This window comes from Mus caroli, chromosome 2 (genome assembly GCF_900094665.2).
Source record: "Mus caroli chromosome 2, CAROLI_EIJ_v1.1, whole genome shotgun sequence".
NCBI lineage: Eukaryota > Metazoa > Chordata > Mammalia > Rodentia > Muridae > Mus > Mus caroli.
This window is the reverse complement of record NC_034571.1, coordinates 6,763,000-6,779,988: the sequence shown is the minus strand read 5'-3', so window position 1 is coordinate 6,779,988 and position 16,989 is coordinate 6,763,000. Positions and strand designations below refer to the sequence as shown.

General features: G+C 44.5%; 1 protein-coding gene across 1 annotated transcript in view; it reads right to left on the bottom strand.

The window, feature by feature from the left end:
• Positions 1 to 16,989, bottom strand: part of Itih5 (inter-alpha-trypsin inhibitor heavy chain 5) — a 96,239-nt gene that overhangs the window by 1,697 nt on the left and 77,553 nt on the right. The window contains exons 9-14 of the mRNA XM_021156172.2: positions 15,522 to 15,690; positions 11,287 to 11,596; positions 9,090 to 9,649; positions 7,635 to 7,688; positions 4,728 to 4,844; positions 830 to 1,207 (exon numbers count right to left, since the gene is read on the bottom strand). Coding sequence (XP_021011831.1) covers positions 830 to 1,207; positions 4,728 to 4,844; positions 7,635 to 7,688; positions 9,090 to 9,649; positions 11,287 to 11,596; positions 15,522 to 15,690 — 1,588 coding nt within the window. The remainder of the gene's footprint in view (positions 1 to 829; positions 1,208 to 4,727; positions 4,845 to 7,634; positions 7,689 to 9,089; positions 9,650 to 11,286; positions 11,597 to 15,521; positions 15,691 to 16,989) is intronic.

Genomic DNA, 16,989 nt, shown 5'->3' with positions numbered 1-16,989 from the left:
GGAACTCACTCTGTAGACCAGGCTGGCCTCGAACTCAGAAATCCGCCTGCCTCTGCCTCCCAAGTGCTGGGATCAAAGGCGTGGGAATTCTTAATAAGGAAGGATCTCTTACCCAGGAGAACAGAGGCGAGGCCTGGCTCTATGTCCTACTTACCTGCTATGTTGCCTTCCCATCTTAGCAGGACATTATGCTAATGAACTCCATTTGCTGTCTCAGCATTAGCCACTGGGCAGTTTCCAGGAGAGGCGGACCATGATGAGGAGAGCCTCATCTCTCTCCTCCCTACATAGTCTGTTGCATGAACTCCATCACAGACTGGGCAACGAATGAGTGAATGTCCCCATAGTGAGTCCAGCTTAGGTCCAGTGGTCCATAAAAACCCCTCACATATGAAGTTGGGCTTTCTGCATGTGAAGATCCAGCATCCATGTCAACCGTGGATTGAAAACACATGGGGGAAACGTACACTGATAGTGAACAAGTAGACTTTCTTTTTGTTCTCCATCATTCTGTGAACAGTGCAGTATCACAACTAACTTCGTAGCACTGACATTGCTTTGAAGTTATTTAGAACAGGGGAGATTGTGAGTAGGTTTTATATAAAATTTGCACCTTTTATTACAATCTTTGAGCATCCTTGGATTCTTTCTAGTAGTTGTGAAAGATCCTGAAACCATGGCTCTGGCTGATGCTGAGGGATAACTTAACATAGAACGGCCACGCCCTCACTGTAAATTCCTGTCACGCTCATGATAGTGGCCAGAGGAGCTTCCTTTTAGGAAACCCAATTCTACCCTCTGGTCACAGACAGAGTATGAAGCCACCTACCTAGTAGTCCGTGGCAGTTGTCGGAGAGACCTTTGCTGTTGGCGATGTAGAAGCCCAGGTGGTTTCTCTGGAAGGGTGCTGGGTTTTTGTAGAGGTGAATGAGGATGACAAAGGCAATGTTGCCCTGGATGCTGACGGTGATGTTGGCATTGGCAGACACTGACACCTCCAATCCTCGACTCCCTACTACCACGCTCTGGTTGCAGGGGAGTACCAGCCTGTCCCCACCGTCCAGGATGACCCTGTTTGGTGTGATCTCGAGGTAAGATCTTTCTGGTCGGTTGATGAGGATGGTGATGGTGCGGAAGTAGGTGCGCTGTTTCTTGTGACCATTCGGAGGTGCGGGGGCCCCAATAAGCTCTCCATTCACAGTCACACCTCAGAGGCCAGGAAAACAGTGGTTAGAAAACTCATGTCTATTTTCCGGCTGAAGGCATCTGTTATGGTTTGGGCATGAACTGCCTCTCCAAAAGGCACGTGAAAAAAAGGCTAATCTTTTTTTCAGGTGGGGGTTCTGTTGTAAGAGGTTTTGGAAAGTAGGAGGCTGGGTGGAGCAGGTCACTTGGAAGATGACCACTTGGGATAGCTTGCGGCAGCCATCCTGTTTCTCTGATATTGATTTGGTTTCAGACTTGGGGACAAGGGACTGAGGTGCATATTTTACACAGCAAAGCAGACCTGGCCTCCAGGTTCTCCCAGAATCCCTCAGTTCCTGCTTGGCATACATTGTCCCCAACCCTGAATTTCCTAGCCCACGGGCTGGGCTGCCCCTTCCCGAGATGCTCCTCCCTATATAATCCAGATATTATTGTTGCTTTCTCTTTCTCTCTTCTCTCTGTGCACCCTTTCTCTCTTTCTCTCTCCCTCCCCTCCCCTCCCCTCTCCTTTCCTCACGGTGACTTTCCTGGCCTTGGTTCCTGGGGGCAGTGAACTTGCCCAGCCGAGAGCAGCTTCCCAAGAAACCTGCCTTTAATACAGTCTAATCTGGCTTAAATTGACTCGTTTCACCTGTGTCAAAGAAATAACCTATCACCTATCACCCATGAGGAGATCCCTATCTGTCCCATACTCTACCACTGTGATGCTTTGCCTCGCCATGGGCCCAGAATTGATGGAGCCAAGGATTGTGAACTCTGAAACTGGAGGCCAAACTAAAAATTTCTCCCTTAAGTTTTTGATGTCACACATTTTATAACTTTTACAGAAAACCATAGATAGTGTCTACTGAATTTCCTTCCACCTTTGTTATCTTTGTATCTACCACCAAGACTGTGGTCTGGACTCTACCTATGGGCCACTTAGTGGTTGCTGACTGAGCAAGTGAATGCATGGAGCCAAGAATGAGATTCCCTCCATGTTCAAATACAGGAATAAGGAATAGGTTTGGGTCAAGCTGCCATAGAAAGTGGTTAATATCTTCATGTACCTTCATTACTGTGTCACTCGGGTATCTGTTGTATGGCATTGTGTCTACACAATAGGCATTGATTGGGTCTACAAGCTAGCAATAATTATAATTTAGAGATTCTTTGATGTCACTGAGCAGAATCCAAATTTCAAATGGCTTTTAATTTAGAAGGCCAGTCACTTCTATCTAATATGTGTTTACTCTTGGATAAATCAGTTAAGATATTAATCTGAAGTTCCTTGTCTTATAAAACTAGAAGTTTGAAACCTAAGGAAACTTGGGGATATATCAGAGAAAGAGGCTTATGTGAAAGCCATCGCGTGCCATTGAATGCAACTCCTTCTCTATTTATTTCATTATAAGCACAGCTGCAACTTTCCAGACATCCATGGGATCTGGGGGCTAGATCCCAGAGTTCAGTGGTGTGCCATTGAACAATAAGCAGATGCCATTGCATGTGAAAAATCTGGGGATGAATTCGGTGATTTATGCTCTATGTTTTGCTTTCAAGGAAAAGAGGTAACTTTCACTAATAAAAGGCTGCTACAATTCCTGTTTTCTTTGCTTTAGGATAACCTTCAGCAAGTCTTGGAAATTTCTTAGATGCCTTAAGAGAAAAGTCTCTTTGATGCAGCAAAGGTGTGAAGAGAGGAGAAATCCCAGCCTGAAAAGACACCCTGCTCCTGGGCCTCAAAGCTCTAACACCTGCAAGCTGATTTCTTGGTTTAGACTCGTCAATAGAGAAACCACAGAAGAGCCTTGTGGTGGTAATTGTTCTTGTTATGACAAATGCTTAACAGAAATAAGAGAGGGAAGGTTGATTTTGGTTCATGGCTTCAGAGGGATTTCAGTTTATTAGGTGAAGAAGGCAGGGAGGAGACAGCTCTCTCTTTGGTAGTAGAGATGTGTGACAGGCAGCCTTAGCGGGGAACCAGGAAGCAGATAGCATTGCAGCACGGAGCCAGGTAAAACATATGTGCCCCTCCCCCCCAGGGGGGGACTCACTTCCTTCAAGAATCATAGGATTCACTTCCTTCAAGTAAGCCCTGTATGCTAAGCGTTCTATAGCTTCCCGAGCGGTGTTGTCACCTGAAGACAAAGCAGGAACTCTGAAGGAAGTTACACATTCAAACCTCATCAGGCTCTTACGAAGGAGCGCCTCCAGGAAGCAGGAGGGGTAAGCTGCTGGGTCAATGCCAGATGCTCCTCAAATTAGAAATTTATTTATTAGAGATTTAACTCTAGATTAGAAAGGCCTGTGTGGTGGTGAGCCTTGTCAACTTAATACAACCTAGAATAACTGAGAAAAGAGTCTCAAGGATGGATTGTCTACTTTGGGTTGGCCAGGGGCCATGACTTCAGGATGATGTCTTAATTAAGCTGATGTGGGAAGGCCTAGCCTTACTGTGGGCAGCACCATTCCCTAGGCAGCAAGGGTGTCCCAAACTGTATGAGAGTAGAGAAATTTCTTTCTGTTCTTGACGGTGAATATGATATGACTAGCTTCTTTAAGTTCCTGTCTCTTTTACTTCCTCACATAATGGAGTGTAACCTGGAATTATGGGATAAAAGAAGCCCTTTCTCCCCCCAGGTTGCTTTTGGTCAAGGTATTTTAGCACAGCAAGCAAAGTGAAGTGAGGGCAGCCTGCAAGAAAACAATCTGATGAAGGAGATCAGGGACTAAAATTCACGTAGTTACATCACAAATGTCACAACTTTTCTTGCCAAGACAGTTAGTCCCTGACCCTATGAGAAGGTGCAATGCTAAAACTGGCCTCACAGTGCTGTGCTATGTGATTGTCCCTAAGCAACGTTACCTGCACTGCACTCAAAGAGCATTTTCTATGCTAATTTCTTTCACTTGGTCCCTCTTTATATCCAGGGTGGGGATGGGGGTGGTAAAGCCCTTTTCAAGTGTATTTGTGAACTGTGTGTTTAATGTCTAAAATATAGGTCTCTAGGACTATGACCTTCCTACCACCACAGCTTCTGAATCAGAAGATGTAATGATAATAAGATGCGATGCATTTCTACAACACTCGGGTGTTTCTATCCATGACTCAGTTGAAGCTTTGTTGTTGTTGTTTTTTCAAGACTGGGTTTCTCTGTGTAGCCCTGGTTGTCCTGGAACTCACTTTGTAGACCAGGCTGGCCTCAAACTCAGAAATCTGCCTGCCTCCTACTATGTAACAGTTTGTGAGACAAGCAGAATATTACTACATCCATTTCACAAGATGGACACTAAAGACGCTATGGTGCACGTCTAAGGCCATACTAGGAGTATAAGGTAAAGGACTTGAATATGTGTCCAGAAACTTTGTACAGTTCCTTTACCAATCATCGGTGCCCACTGAGCATCTAGACTGTCTCTCTTCTGTAACTGGCCCTTTATAGAACGCCTCCTTTCTATAACTGGCCATTCATCTTCAGCACAGAGCATGAAACATCCACCCTCTTTGTCTAGAGACCACATGGGAAGGTAGAACTTACCAGAGTTCAGGTGATCAGAGACCAGCCGCAGGATGTCCCCGGGCTCTCCATCGATGTTAAAGCAGACAGTGAGTTTGCTTAAGGGGAAATCCACTACAAAATGAGGATCACCATCCACTATCAGGAGCAAGAGAAAAAGAAAAGGAAAAAAAGTTCATTGGCTAAAGACTACTTTATGTTATCAGATGGAGCATTTGTTTAATCATAATCATAAGGCTGCAAGAACAGTGTCCTTGATCCTAAATAAGAAGAAGGTACAGAAGAGTAACGACGGCCCAAGGTTACTCAGTCGGCACACAGTGAGGGCACACCGACTTCTGTTCTCCTGAATTCAGATGTGACGGTGTTGCCATCTCACTCCAGACAGCTAGGTTGTAAGAGGTAAGATGACATAAAAAGAGAAAGGAGATTTTCAATGAATTTCCAATGACTACTGAGTTTGACTTCCCATGGGGGCATCCATACCAATTTCTTTGTCCATTAACATCTAATCAAGGGACAAAGACACTGAGCTGGAAAAATGGCTCAGTAGCTAAGGGCACTGGCTTTTTTCTCCCCTCGAGAACCTAACTTCAGTTTCTAGTACCTACACGGAAGCTCGCAACCGTCCATAACTCTTGTTGCATGGAATCAGACCGCCTCCTCTGGTATCTTTGGGCACTGCATGTAACTGTTACACAGGAGTACATGCAGGTAGAGCCCTTAAGCTCATAAAATAAGAATAAATAAATCTTTATTAAAAAATGAATAACTTTCCTTGTCTATGGTAACAATCACACGGAAAATACTCTTTCTCCAACCCTCATCCTGAGGATATAGCTACGAACCAGCTCAACACAAAATTTGAACTTACTTAAATCCTTATGGATTTTTTTGAATGAGCATATTGTATGTGTATGTGTGGGAGTGTGTATTTTCACACGTGGCACAAGCATTTGTGCCTTTGCACATGCCAAAGGAAGGCATGAGGTATCCCTTTCTATCACTCTCTGGCTTATTCACTAAATCTAGAACTGGGTTGCCAGCCAGCAATCCCCACGACACTGACTTACAGGCATGCACGTGGCATCTCACTGCTGGGATTTGAACTCAGGTCCTCATGCTTATGCAACAAGAGCTCTTACTACGCCATCTCCCCATCCTCATTACAGAATTTTGTTTTCCGTTTTTTAACCTACTTGTAGGTTGTAGAGTGTAAATTTTGTAGATGGCAACGTCATGTCACAACGTCAAGGGTTGGACACTCCCACTCCACAGCCTCATAAGCATTACCGTGTGAGCTGCCTGCAACCCTTGGCACTAATGATCAGCCCACACTCGGTCAGTGACAGGTAAAGCATAAAAGTCACTAGAAGGCTGACTATTGTCATAGTCAATAGCCATGGTGGAAGTGACCCTTTTGGGTCACACAGATGAGACTATAAGCCTCAGCCCTGTTCTTTGCCTCTTCTCCCCATTTATACCTCTGCTAAAGATAAGCAGAACTGCCTTTTCCTCAGCAGAGTCTCAGAGAGCCAATACCCATAGTCTTCTCTTACTACACGGGAGATTCCATTTCTTCCTGACTTAGACAGAAAACATGACTGGGAATAACCTCTCTGCTCTGTGTAAATATATAGATGGGGAATCAGTGTGTGTGTGTGTGTGTTGGAACTGTAAGTCTGGAGGAGTCCAGTCTTTTCACGTGGCAAGGAAATCCATGTCTTCCATATGACTCCAATACTATCTCTCAGAAAAGACCTTGAGTAAATTCAGCAGCTGTAGCTGTGAAGGGCCTCAAGCCCCCTGTGAATGGCAACATAAAGAAACACAAGGTGAGGGCTGGAAAGATGGCTCAATCAGTATAGGCAGTTGCATCCCAAGTAGAGAGACCCCTAAAAAGCATGTAAAAAGCCGGGTCTGATAGCCAGCCTGCGCTTTTGAATCTCAGCAACGGTGAGTCAGGTGGATCTCTATCTATCTTCTGACAACCACATACATGGGCACCCACCCACATACAAATGTGTGGTGAGGAGGGTGGGGGACATGATATGACAAGGAGTCTGTCTTAATGAAAGAAGCAACACCCATCTTTGGCACCCGTGTGTATGGTGACAGCTTTGCCTAACCGTTGTCTGAAGTCTCTGCTGCACTGAAAACATAAATCCTCACCCACGGGAAGTCACTCACTTGTTCCAACAATGTGTGGAGGAACCCAGCAGTCATCACCTCAGGCAGCGTCCAAGAAAAAGGTTTGTTTGCCTTCCACAACTCCCAAGCACTTAAGAAAGCACATTCCCTCCAAGGGTCAAGGTCGCATGGGACACTCTGTGCTCCTAACCCCACAGCTAATCCCTGGGATGTCCCTGGCAGTGTAAACACACACGTCTGGCTCATCAGCAGAAGGGAAAACTTACAAGGGAAGATGCAGACACTGGGAGAATAACGCCCAGATATTCTTCCATCAGGACTCTTAGTATATTACATTCTTAGAAGACACTGCCAAAAGGAAATTGACTACATCTTCAGTCTGTGCCTCAAAGCCAAGGATACAAAAACAAACAAACAAGACAAGAAAACAAAAATCCAAACCAAAACAAAAAAATCCTGCCCGGACAGCCTTTATTTTGTAACGCTGTTTTTAACTTTGGGTAGCAGACACCTGAAGCACACTTCAGCTCTATAAACACAGTAAAGAGCAGTGTGAGTTTCCACTTTCCACCTCTTCCCCCGGGCACTCCTGCCAGGCTGGGTCATCTCTTTGCTGTTTATATACAATGGCTTGTATGGTTCTCGTTCACGGGCTCGAGTTGCTGAACAAAACAGGGCAAAGAGGATATGTTCTGTGAACTCCCATCTTTTTTTTTTTTTTTTACTGGCTTCAGAGAACTCATAAAATTTCTTACTCTAAGTTACACATTTACTTACCTGATGTTTTAGAGATTTTAATTCTTGGATCATATGGTTTTTTGAGATCAGGTTCTGAAAAGGACACAGAAAAGAACAGTTGAAAGATGCATTTAAAGACGTTTGGAGAGGCACTGGGAGCATACACAGCAGCTTTTGGATACATTTATAATAACTATGAGAATTAAAAAGCCAAAGATCATAAATTCCAGGCAAGCCCCGGCTCTAGAGTACAACCCTGTATCAAATAATAAAACAAAGACAAAAGCAAGAACTAAAAAGATTCCCCCCCCCCAAATGATCCAGGGCCAGCGAGATGACTCGGCAGGCAAAGTCACTCACCTCGCCACCAAGCCTGATAATCTGAGTTCAATACCAGAGACCCACACAGTGGAGGGGAAAACAGCCCCTCATATTGTCCTCTGACTTGTATCCTGCGCACTGCCCTGCCATACCTTTACCCCTCCCCACAGGAACACACTCACACAATAAGTAAACTCAATGTAATAACATTTCATGTAAGTAGACCAGGACAAGAGTCTCACTGACTTTGCCAGCAGATGCTTCATCTGTCTGAGACGGGAAACAGCTTGTGCTGAAAACCCTGAAATCCTCCATACATTTCCAGGACTACACACCCGATGGGAGAGGCATGCTGTATTAATAGAACACTCATTCTATGCTAAAGGGCACTTGGCTTCGTATTCACTGCTAGCAATAGTCCTTCATGGAAGTTCCTATTGTCCCCACCTACAGGCAAGTGACTGTACTCTCGGGGAGGTCCCCAAGTCTGTCCTAGCTGCCTGGGAGGGTCTGTGGATCCGAACTTCATGTTCCCTCTGCCTTTGTAAGTGCTTGTCAGAGTTTAATGTGAGAATTAAATTAGCCAGCATTTGTGTGATTCTAGAAGGGCCTGGCTAAAACTTCAGGCTCCTTTCTAGGAGATGGAAATTTGACAAGAACAATAAAGATGTTACCCATTAAAAACCAGGCCACCTGCCACATGGTGGTCGTATTGATGATGTGGCCCTTGGCTTTAGTTTAAATTTTTTCCTGTCACTAAGAATTCTGTCAACTCTCATCAAAATGAGTGGTGTGTCAATCATGAATTTTCAAGAGTGCACAAGTTGGCTTTTTAAAATGTGTATAAACAATATTTATTTCTGTTTTGTTGAGACAAGATCTTACTACACAGCCCAGGCTGGGCTCAAACTCACTGACTTTCTGCCTCAGTCTGATGAGCTGACTTCAGTGGGCAACATTTCTCAGCCTCTTGCCATTCTTTTCCACGCTCTTGGGAGCTACAGTTTAAAACAAGTATAGCTGTTTGAGGTAGCGTCTGGTGACTGTGCCTTTCATATGGGGTCATTGTTTACAACACAATATGATAAAGAATAAACCAGACTTCCTTTGAGGTTCCCTTGGCCTTACAAGGAATAAGCTCTTACACGTCGGCCACCCCTGAGGCTGTGCTACCTGGCTGCTTGCCGGCCTCTCGAAGGTTCTGCACCACTGTCGCAGGTCCTGTAGCTGCAGACATGCCGTAGGTGTCCTCCAGCTGGTTTGTGCGGAGCCCTGGCTTCTTCAGCTTCATGGAGGTGAAGGGGGTGAGGAAATGGTAGTTCAAGGCTAAGTCCTGGGCCTTCTGCCTCAGCTGCTCTTTCTCTTGCTCACTGTTGCTCTGCCTCCAGGAGCTTAGCAGCTCCTTCACAGTGAGGTAGCTCCAAAGTCGCTCAATGTGGTTTAGGTCCTTCCCGTCATCTCTGGCTGAGCCAGGTGTGACTGAGACATCATTCCCCATCTTCCGGAACTCCACGGGGATGTCTCTTTTTAGAATGACAAATTTCTTACTGTTGCTGGCAGTAACCTCCACATGCAGTTGATCAAACTTCTTGTCCACCAACTTCCCTGCAATCACTATTTCAGAGCCATTGAAGTAGTTGGGGAACAGGGTCTTGGTGGCATGCTCTACTACATCAGGAGGATAATCTATGCGGATGTCAGAAAGAAGCGGGGTCCGGATCTCATCGTAGAACCTGCAGAGGCAGGACAGAGAGAATCAAGGTCTGGCTGAGGGAAACCAGGCTCTCCCAGGGTATGGGTTTGACTATGCACATGATCACATCCCACACTGCATTGTTAGGTATTTTAACAGCAGATGGCACAACAGTGACCTGAGTTCCTCTAATGAGTGAACACAGAGCTGAGAGGTCTTCCAGGTCTGCAGAGGAAGGAAGACGGCAGCCTCCTTAGAATCGATCAAAATTTCCCACTGCCTAACCGACCCTTACTTTCTTGAAACAGTCTTCATTTGATACAACCCAAAATTCCTCAAAACAACTGATAAATTTCCGTTGAACACACCTAAGTTTCTCAAAGTGCTATTTACAATTTGCTGTATAAATTGAACTATACCTTATGAAAGTTTTGGGGGCACAACATTAAACTTGGGAAAGCCAGTCTGGACTTTAGATAGTGCTTTTGTGTGATGTAGTGTTTCCTTCCATTAGCATTTCCTGTGGGCCTGTTACATGGCTGCTTCTGGCTAAGGAGCGATGCTACTATTAACATCTCCCTTCCAGAGATCTAGAAACTGAGGGCCATGGGGGTCTGTCTCCTCTTCCTTGCTCTAGGACACATGGCTCCATTTCCTCAAATGTCATCCTTAAGCCTGGGACAGTAAGAGTATCTCTTTCAGACTCACTAACATTTTCTAACCGGGCATGTGCCCATCTGCCTACAAAGGAAAACCCTCAGCCTCTGTTGTGGACAGCTATGCCATGAGATCATGGTTTCACGCCTGCAATATAACTAGGAGTCATATGTACATCTTCCAAGACATGTGCTTGGAGTAAAACAGCCCATGTTCACTTCTGTTTCTTTTCTTCCTGTTGGGTCTAGAGATCAGAAATGACAGCGACTCAATTTCAACACTGCAGATAAGAATAATGCCTAAGGAAGTGGGGCACAGAGCCCCACTTGGTCCCTGAATACAAGAGCAGAGACTAACCTTTAGCGACCATTAAGAAGACTCACATAAACCACTTAGTGAGCCATTACAGCTAGATGTGTCCGTGGGGCATCTCAACTTCTATTTTTATCTACTATCTTCTAGGTATTTGTGAAGATCATAGGAGATGATGAATATAGAAAATGCATGGCTCTACAAGTCTGCCCATCAAACTGTCATCATTTATAAATGATCCTCATTTTGCAGAAGAGGAAACTGAGGCAGAGACAGCCTTCAAAGCCTACCTAAAGTCACATATTAAACTCAAATCTGACTGCTTTCAAAAAAATGTTATGAGCCAGGCATGGCAGTACATGCAAGAATTACCAAATACTGTAGGGTCAGAGACAGCAGGATAACAAATTCAAGGCCATTTGGGAGAATTTAGCAAGATCCACATCTCAAACTAAAATAACAGAGGGGCTAGCTCACTGGTGAGTGAATATTTGTTTTGTATACATAAGTCCCTGGGCTCAATTACCAGTGCTACAAAAGAGATAATTTTAAATATAAGAATAAACCCCACGGTAATATTCCTCAATGCAATGAACTGTCTTCATGTATGGCAGATGAGAGAATAAGGCCCAGAAAAAGTCACCCTTAGTTCTGGGTTCTTTCTACGTCTACCGTCAACCCCTGGTTACGAGAAGACAGACAACAGACCCGATGAGCTGTACTCCCGCCTTCTCCTCCTCATGAACACGCCGCGTGAGACCGCAGTTCTCCAGCGAGAGTTTCTCTAACAGTTTGAAGTCCACATCATCGCCAATGCCAACGGTGAAGATGCAGATCTGACCTCCGGTGGCTTCCTTGGTATTGCTGAGAATCTTGAGGGTGTTGGTCTCCCCAAAGGTGGGTTTCCCATCGGTGAGGAAGATGATGAGGGACACACTTCGGTCTTCAATGTCATTCTGGGCCACGTAGTTGTTGAGCAGTTTGATGGCAGCCTGAAGGGCCCCATTGATGTCTGTGCCTGTAGGACATTAACACAGGACAATTCATGGCTTCTACCTCTGAATGCACACTCACGGCTGCAGCTAGCCTTCAGCCATTCAGACTCTGGGTAGGACTTAGGCATAGTGGTGATGACTTTTTGATCTATTTAGAAATCTGACAAGTGTTTGCTAACTATTTTGTAAGTGATCTGGAATTATCCTACTGTAAAAACCTTCTCCTGTGACCAGGGAGATATAAACACACACACACACACACACACACACACACACACACACACACTGAGTGTGCAATCCTAATCCAGGGAGGCAAACATAGGCAGATGCCTGGAGCTTTCTGGCCAGCCAACCTATCCTATTTGGTGAGTTTCAGGTCAGAGTAACACTCTAAACTAATAATAATAATTATTATTAATAATAATAATAAGCACAGAGGAATGACACCTGAGGCTTTCCCCGACCTTCACGTACCTACTCATTCACACGCACTCGCACACACACACACACACACACACACACACACACACACACACACACACACACACACACACATGCACGCACCACCCTTGCTATACTCCCCTGCAAAGGTGTTTGTCATCAGCATCTCTGATTAAAATGGTCAGACAGTGATTTGAGCAGATGCTAAACAACTGTTTGCCTGGTGGGTGGAGAAATTGACAGTTGATTGGCTGAGGGGTAAGAGCCTGCTGTAGTAGTGTTCCTGGATTGCCTAAAAACTCCATTCAACTTGTCAGCCCCAGACACACCATGAGGAGGATGGTGTTCTTGCCGTAATGTCAGACATCTGTTTCTTTCAATGAGTCCTTCTAGAGGCTTGAGATAAAATGTGTATACCAAACCCCCTCATTTTAACTAATTGGGCTTTTTTTTTTTTGTAATTGGCATGAGATAAAAAAAATATATATATATCAAAATGTTTTTACATTCTAAATACTGTTTTTAGTAAAATGTATGGTGTGTTGGAATGGGAAAATGTACCATGTTTAAAAGAGCCAAATTATTTCCCTCATTGCTTTCTGTCCTTAAAACAGACTAGAAGCTGGACACAGTGATGCATATGTATATTCCCAGCATTCAGGAAGCTGAGGCAGGAGGATTATTGAGAGTTTGAGGTCACCCTGGACATCGAGACTGTCTCAAAAGAGAAAAACAATAAACAAAAGAAGAAAAGTAGATAACCTGTGCTAGTGACAGATACACCGTACATGTTGTCGCTAAAGTGCAGCATACAGACAGGTGCAAAAGATGCAGCCGAAACAGAACCCAGAGATTCTTTGAGCCATTGATTTGTCTTTTTTTTTTTAATCATGTGTAATTTCATCTCAGCTTTGCGTGTGTGGCCATGAACATGTAGCAAGCATCTGTATTCTCTTTATTCAGCACTAATAGTGCCAAGTCTCTTCCTCTCCTAAAGGCAAGAGAGCCAGGGCATAAACGTAACTTTGGCTTTCATGCTTGCACACATACACGCAAGGCACATCAGGCCTCAGAATGAAGGCTGTAATGAGGCAGGGTGTCTCCTGTATGCTCATCAGCACTGGATTCTCTCTACAAGCAGAGTCCTACACAGCTGCCCAACCACTCCACAGAAAGCTCACAGGATGCTCCAGTACCAGAAAGAGAACTTCATTGGGTAAAAATAAACGGCACATTTGATCTTAAGGAGAACAGAGCCCGTATCTGCTCTGGCCCTTCAACACACTTGGAAGAGTTTAACTCTCTCACTGTGGCAGTCGGGCTACCATCCACCCTCTCATTTTATGGATGAGGAAAGAGGCAAACGGCTAACAAAGGGTGGAGCTAGATTCAAATCCAGGAAAGCAAGCTCCAGAAGCTATGCTCCAACCTTGAAAGAACAATTCATAGGGAATGTGGAGCCCTCTGATGCTCTCCAGGAAGGGACAGGCAATGAAGGGTCAAGGATAAAAAGAGCAAGAGATAGTTTCATGGTTAAGAGCTCCTATCACTCTTGAAGAGGACACACTTCAGATTCTAGCACCCATATCAGGCAGCTCCTAACTGTCTGGAGGAATAGTGCCCTTCTCAGGCCTACGTAGGCACTTGCACACAGGTGGTACATACAAACACGAGAGGAAGGGAGGGAGGGGAGAGATAAGGAAGGAGGACGGAAACAAATAGCGATTCTTAGGTTTGGGTTCTAAGTGAACGTATTACAACTCAGCTCTTTTCTAAGATGTTTATTGCCTCTGTGAGACACTAAACTACTATGCTAATAGTAAGCACAGTGGTATTCACTCGCACACGTCTAAATCAGCAGATAGTCACCAAGCCTGCATCAGGCACCCAGCAGCTTGCTGAGCCTTAGGGGGTCACAGAAACAAACCACTTTATTTTAATAGATAATAACTATAATATTAAACCTAACCTTTTATTTCCAATGCCTAATGATAAAACAGTTCTGGTAACTGGTAGACAATGCCAGCATAAGTCAAGGTGCTGGCCATGTGTCACAAGTTAAACAAGGAGTTTAGGTGGGAAATCGGGCCTTTGTTTTGGATGAGAAATGATGAATATGGCAATCTTCACATGGGGAAAGGCTGACGGGCGTGTGTGGCAGTATTTCCAGATAGTGATAGTAGAATTAAAAGACATGGGAACTCTACAAGACAGTGTAGCTGTCCTTGGGAAAGGGTCTGGTACGGGGGACTGGTGCGAAGGCTCTTCAAGTCAAGGCATTTGCTATGCGAGTCTGACAACCTGAATTAAGTTTCCAGAACCCACAAAGGCTGAAGGAGAGAATTAACTCTTCAAAGATGCCCTCTGACTACTATATGGCCACCATGGTCATATGTACACCTCTCCCCAGTAATAATACATTTAAGATGTTTTTCTTTTTTTTTAAATTAATTTATTTATTATATGTAAGTACACTGTAGCTGTCTTCAGACACTCCACAATAGGGCATCAGATTTCGTTATGGATGGTTGTGAGCCACCATGTGGTTGCTGGGATTTAAACTCTCGACCTTTGGAAGAGCAGTTGGCGCTCTTAACCACTGAGCCATCTCGCCAGCCCCAGATGTTTTTCTTTTAAAGGAACAACATACAACACAGTGGGCTGTTCACTAGTTTTAGAAACTGTGTTGCTGCCTTCATGCCCCTGTCTCAGTCGTCTGCACATATACCAGGTGCAGCATTTGAGGTATGCATGCAGTGACTTCAAGTGCAGCCCTTGCCTCCTCCCAGTGCACATCCATAGCACAGCCCAGAGCATCTGAGACTGATGCTCACTCACCATTGCTACAGCCCAGAACATCTGAGACTGATGCTCATTCACCATTGCTACAGACCAGAGTATCTGAGACTGATGCTCATTCACCATTGCTACAGCTCAGGCAAGACCATACAGGGCAGTTACATCTGCCATTGCTTGAGCACATCCAAAATTCTGGGTCATGCACTTGGCTTCAAGTTTCCATCAAGGGAGAGATGGCTCAGCAGTTAGGATCACTTCCTGTTCTTCCAGAAGAGCCAAGTTCAGTTCCCAAGGCTCATGTCAGGTGACTCACAACTGCCTGCCACTCCAACTCCAGGGGACTGCATGCCCTCTTCTGTTTTCCATTGGTACCTCCACATAGGTGGTATCAATTTATAGTAATACACACATACAAGAAAAAATTTAAAAGCCTCAAAATATTCCCCAACCAAGAACAATTTGTCAAAACCAACTTCCTTGTTCAGGATCCACATTGTGGATGGATTTTCCAACTGTTACTTGTCATGATTAACTTATGGTCTAGGAAATGAGAATTTACCCACTCGGAGACATATAGACACCTGGGGAAATTATCATTGCTTCTTCTGCTAGTATCAGTGCCAACTCCCAAGGTCTTGTCTCTTTGCAGAGAATGAGTGTGTGGTCATGCCAAAGCTGGATAGAAGGGCTGTCAGGAATCATTCTTACCTCCAGTGGGTGACAGATGGTACATGTAGATCTTGCCATTCCTAATGTTGTCAGGAGTCACTGGTAGTAAGTGGTCCTTCCACATTTTAATCCGGTTGGAGAACCCAATGATATTGAAGCGATCCTGGGGTCGGAGATCATTGAGAATTGTGACGAGAGCCTCCCTGGTCTAGGCGAAGACAAAGTGCAAACTGGTCACCTTTGAGCCCATTTGCCCACATGCCCCTGACTTAGAAACTGACTACTAGGACCAGCTTCAGGGTTTATACTTAATGTCTGCCCTGCTGGAACATGGTCTAACTATGTGACAGCCGGATAGAGGTCATGAGTGTTTCACTCAACACTAGGTTGGATGCTGCTACCAACCATAGTGTGTCAGGTCACCGAGTCTTCACAACCAACATCTTTCAAAACTCTTAAATGAAGGTTTGATTGTTGTACATGTGCTTATGTGTGCATGAGTATGTATATGAACTCACACTTGACATTATCACACGAGCCGATGTCCGAAGACATTTTGTGGACGTTTTCTCTTTCCACCATGAGTCTTGTGGATTGAACTCAAGTTACTGGGTTCGGTAGCAAATAGTAATTTTTGCCTATCTGGGCCATCTCACAGACCCCAAACATGATTCTCCTGAACTAGAATGTTTTTCCGTGTCACTTTGTCCACATCTTTCACCAAGAAGCCATTTGTCATTTCCAGAAAGGTGGCTAAGTTTCACTATGAACGTTTCCTCACTGCTCCAAGTAGGCCACCATTCCTCTCTCTAGCTGGTCCTTGACTTAATACACTCCTGTCATCAAGCACATTTCAGAGTAATGACAGCTTATTTTATGCCTTTCCCCTTAACTGATGTTAAATTTTCTGTAGGTGGGTTTCAGTACCAATCCTACTACCCAGTAACAATCAGGAAGCAACAGACAAGGGTGTACTGGTGAACGAATGACTTAATATTTAACAAATTATAAAATTAAAGATACTAAACATATATTTATGGTAGTTTGAGTGAAAATGGTCCCCATAAACTCATAGGGAGTGGCATAATTTGAAACTATCAGGAGCTGTGACCTCATTGGAGTAGGTGTGACCTTATTGGAGGAAGTGTGTTACTGGGGGGTAGGATTTGAGGTTTCAAAAGCTCAAGCTAGGCCCAGTATCTCTCTTCCTGCTGCCTACAGATCAGGATGTAGATGATCAGCTTCTCTCCAGCACCGTGCCTGTCTGCCTGCCTGCCACCATGCTTCCTGCCATGATGATAGTGGACTAAACCTCTGAACGGTAAGCCAATCCCAATCAAATATTTTCTTTTATAAGACTTGCCATGGCCATGGTGTCTCTTCACAGCAATAGAACAATGACTAAGACATTATTGTCTTTTCAGAGATTTTTTTTTAACTTTTTAAATTTTTATTACATATTTTCCTCAGTTACATTTCCAATGCTATCTCAAAAGTCCCCCATAGC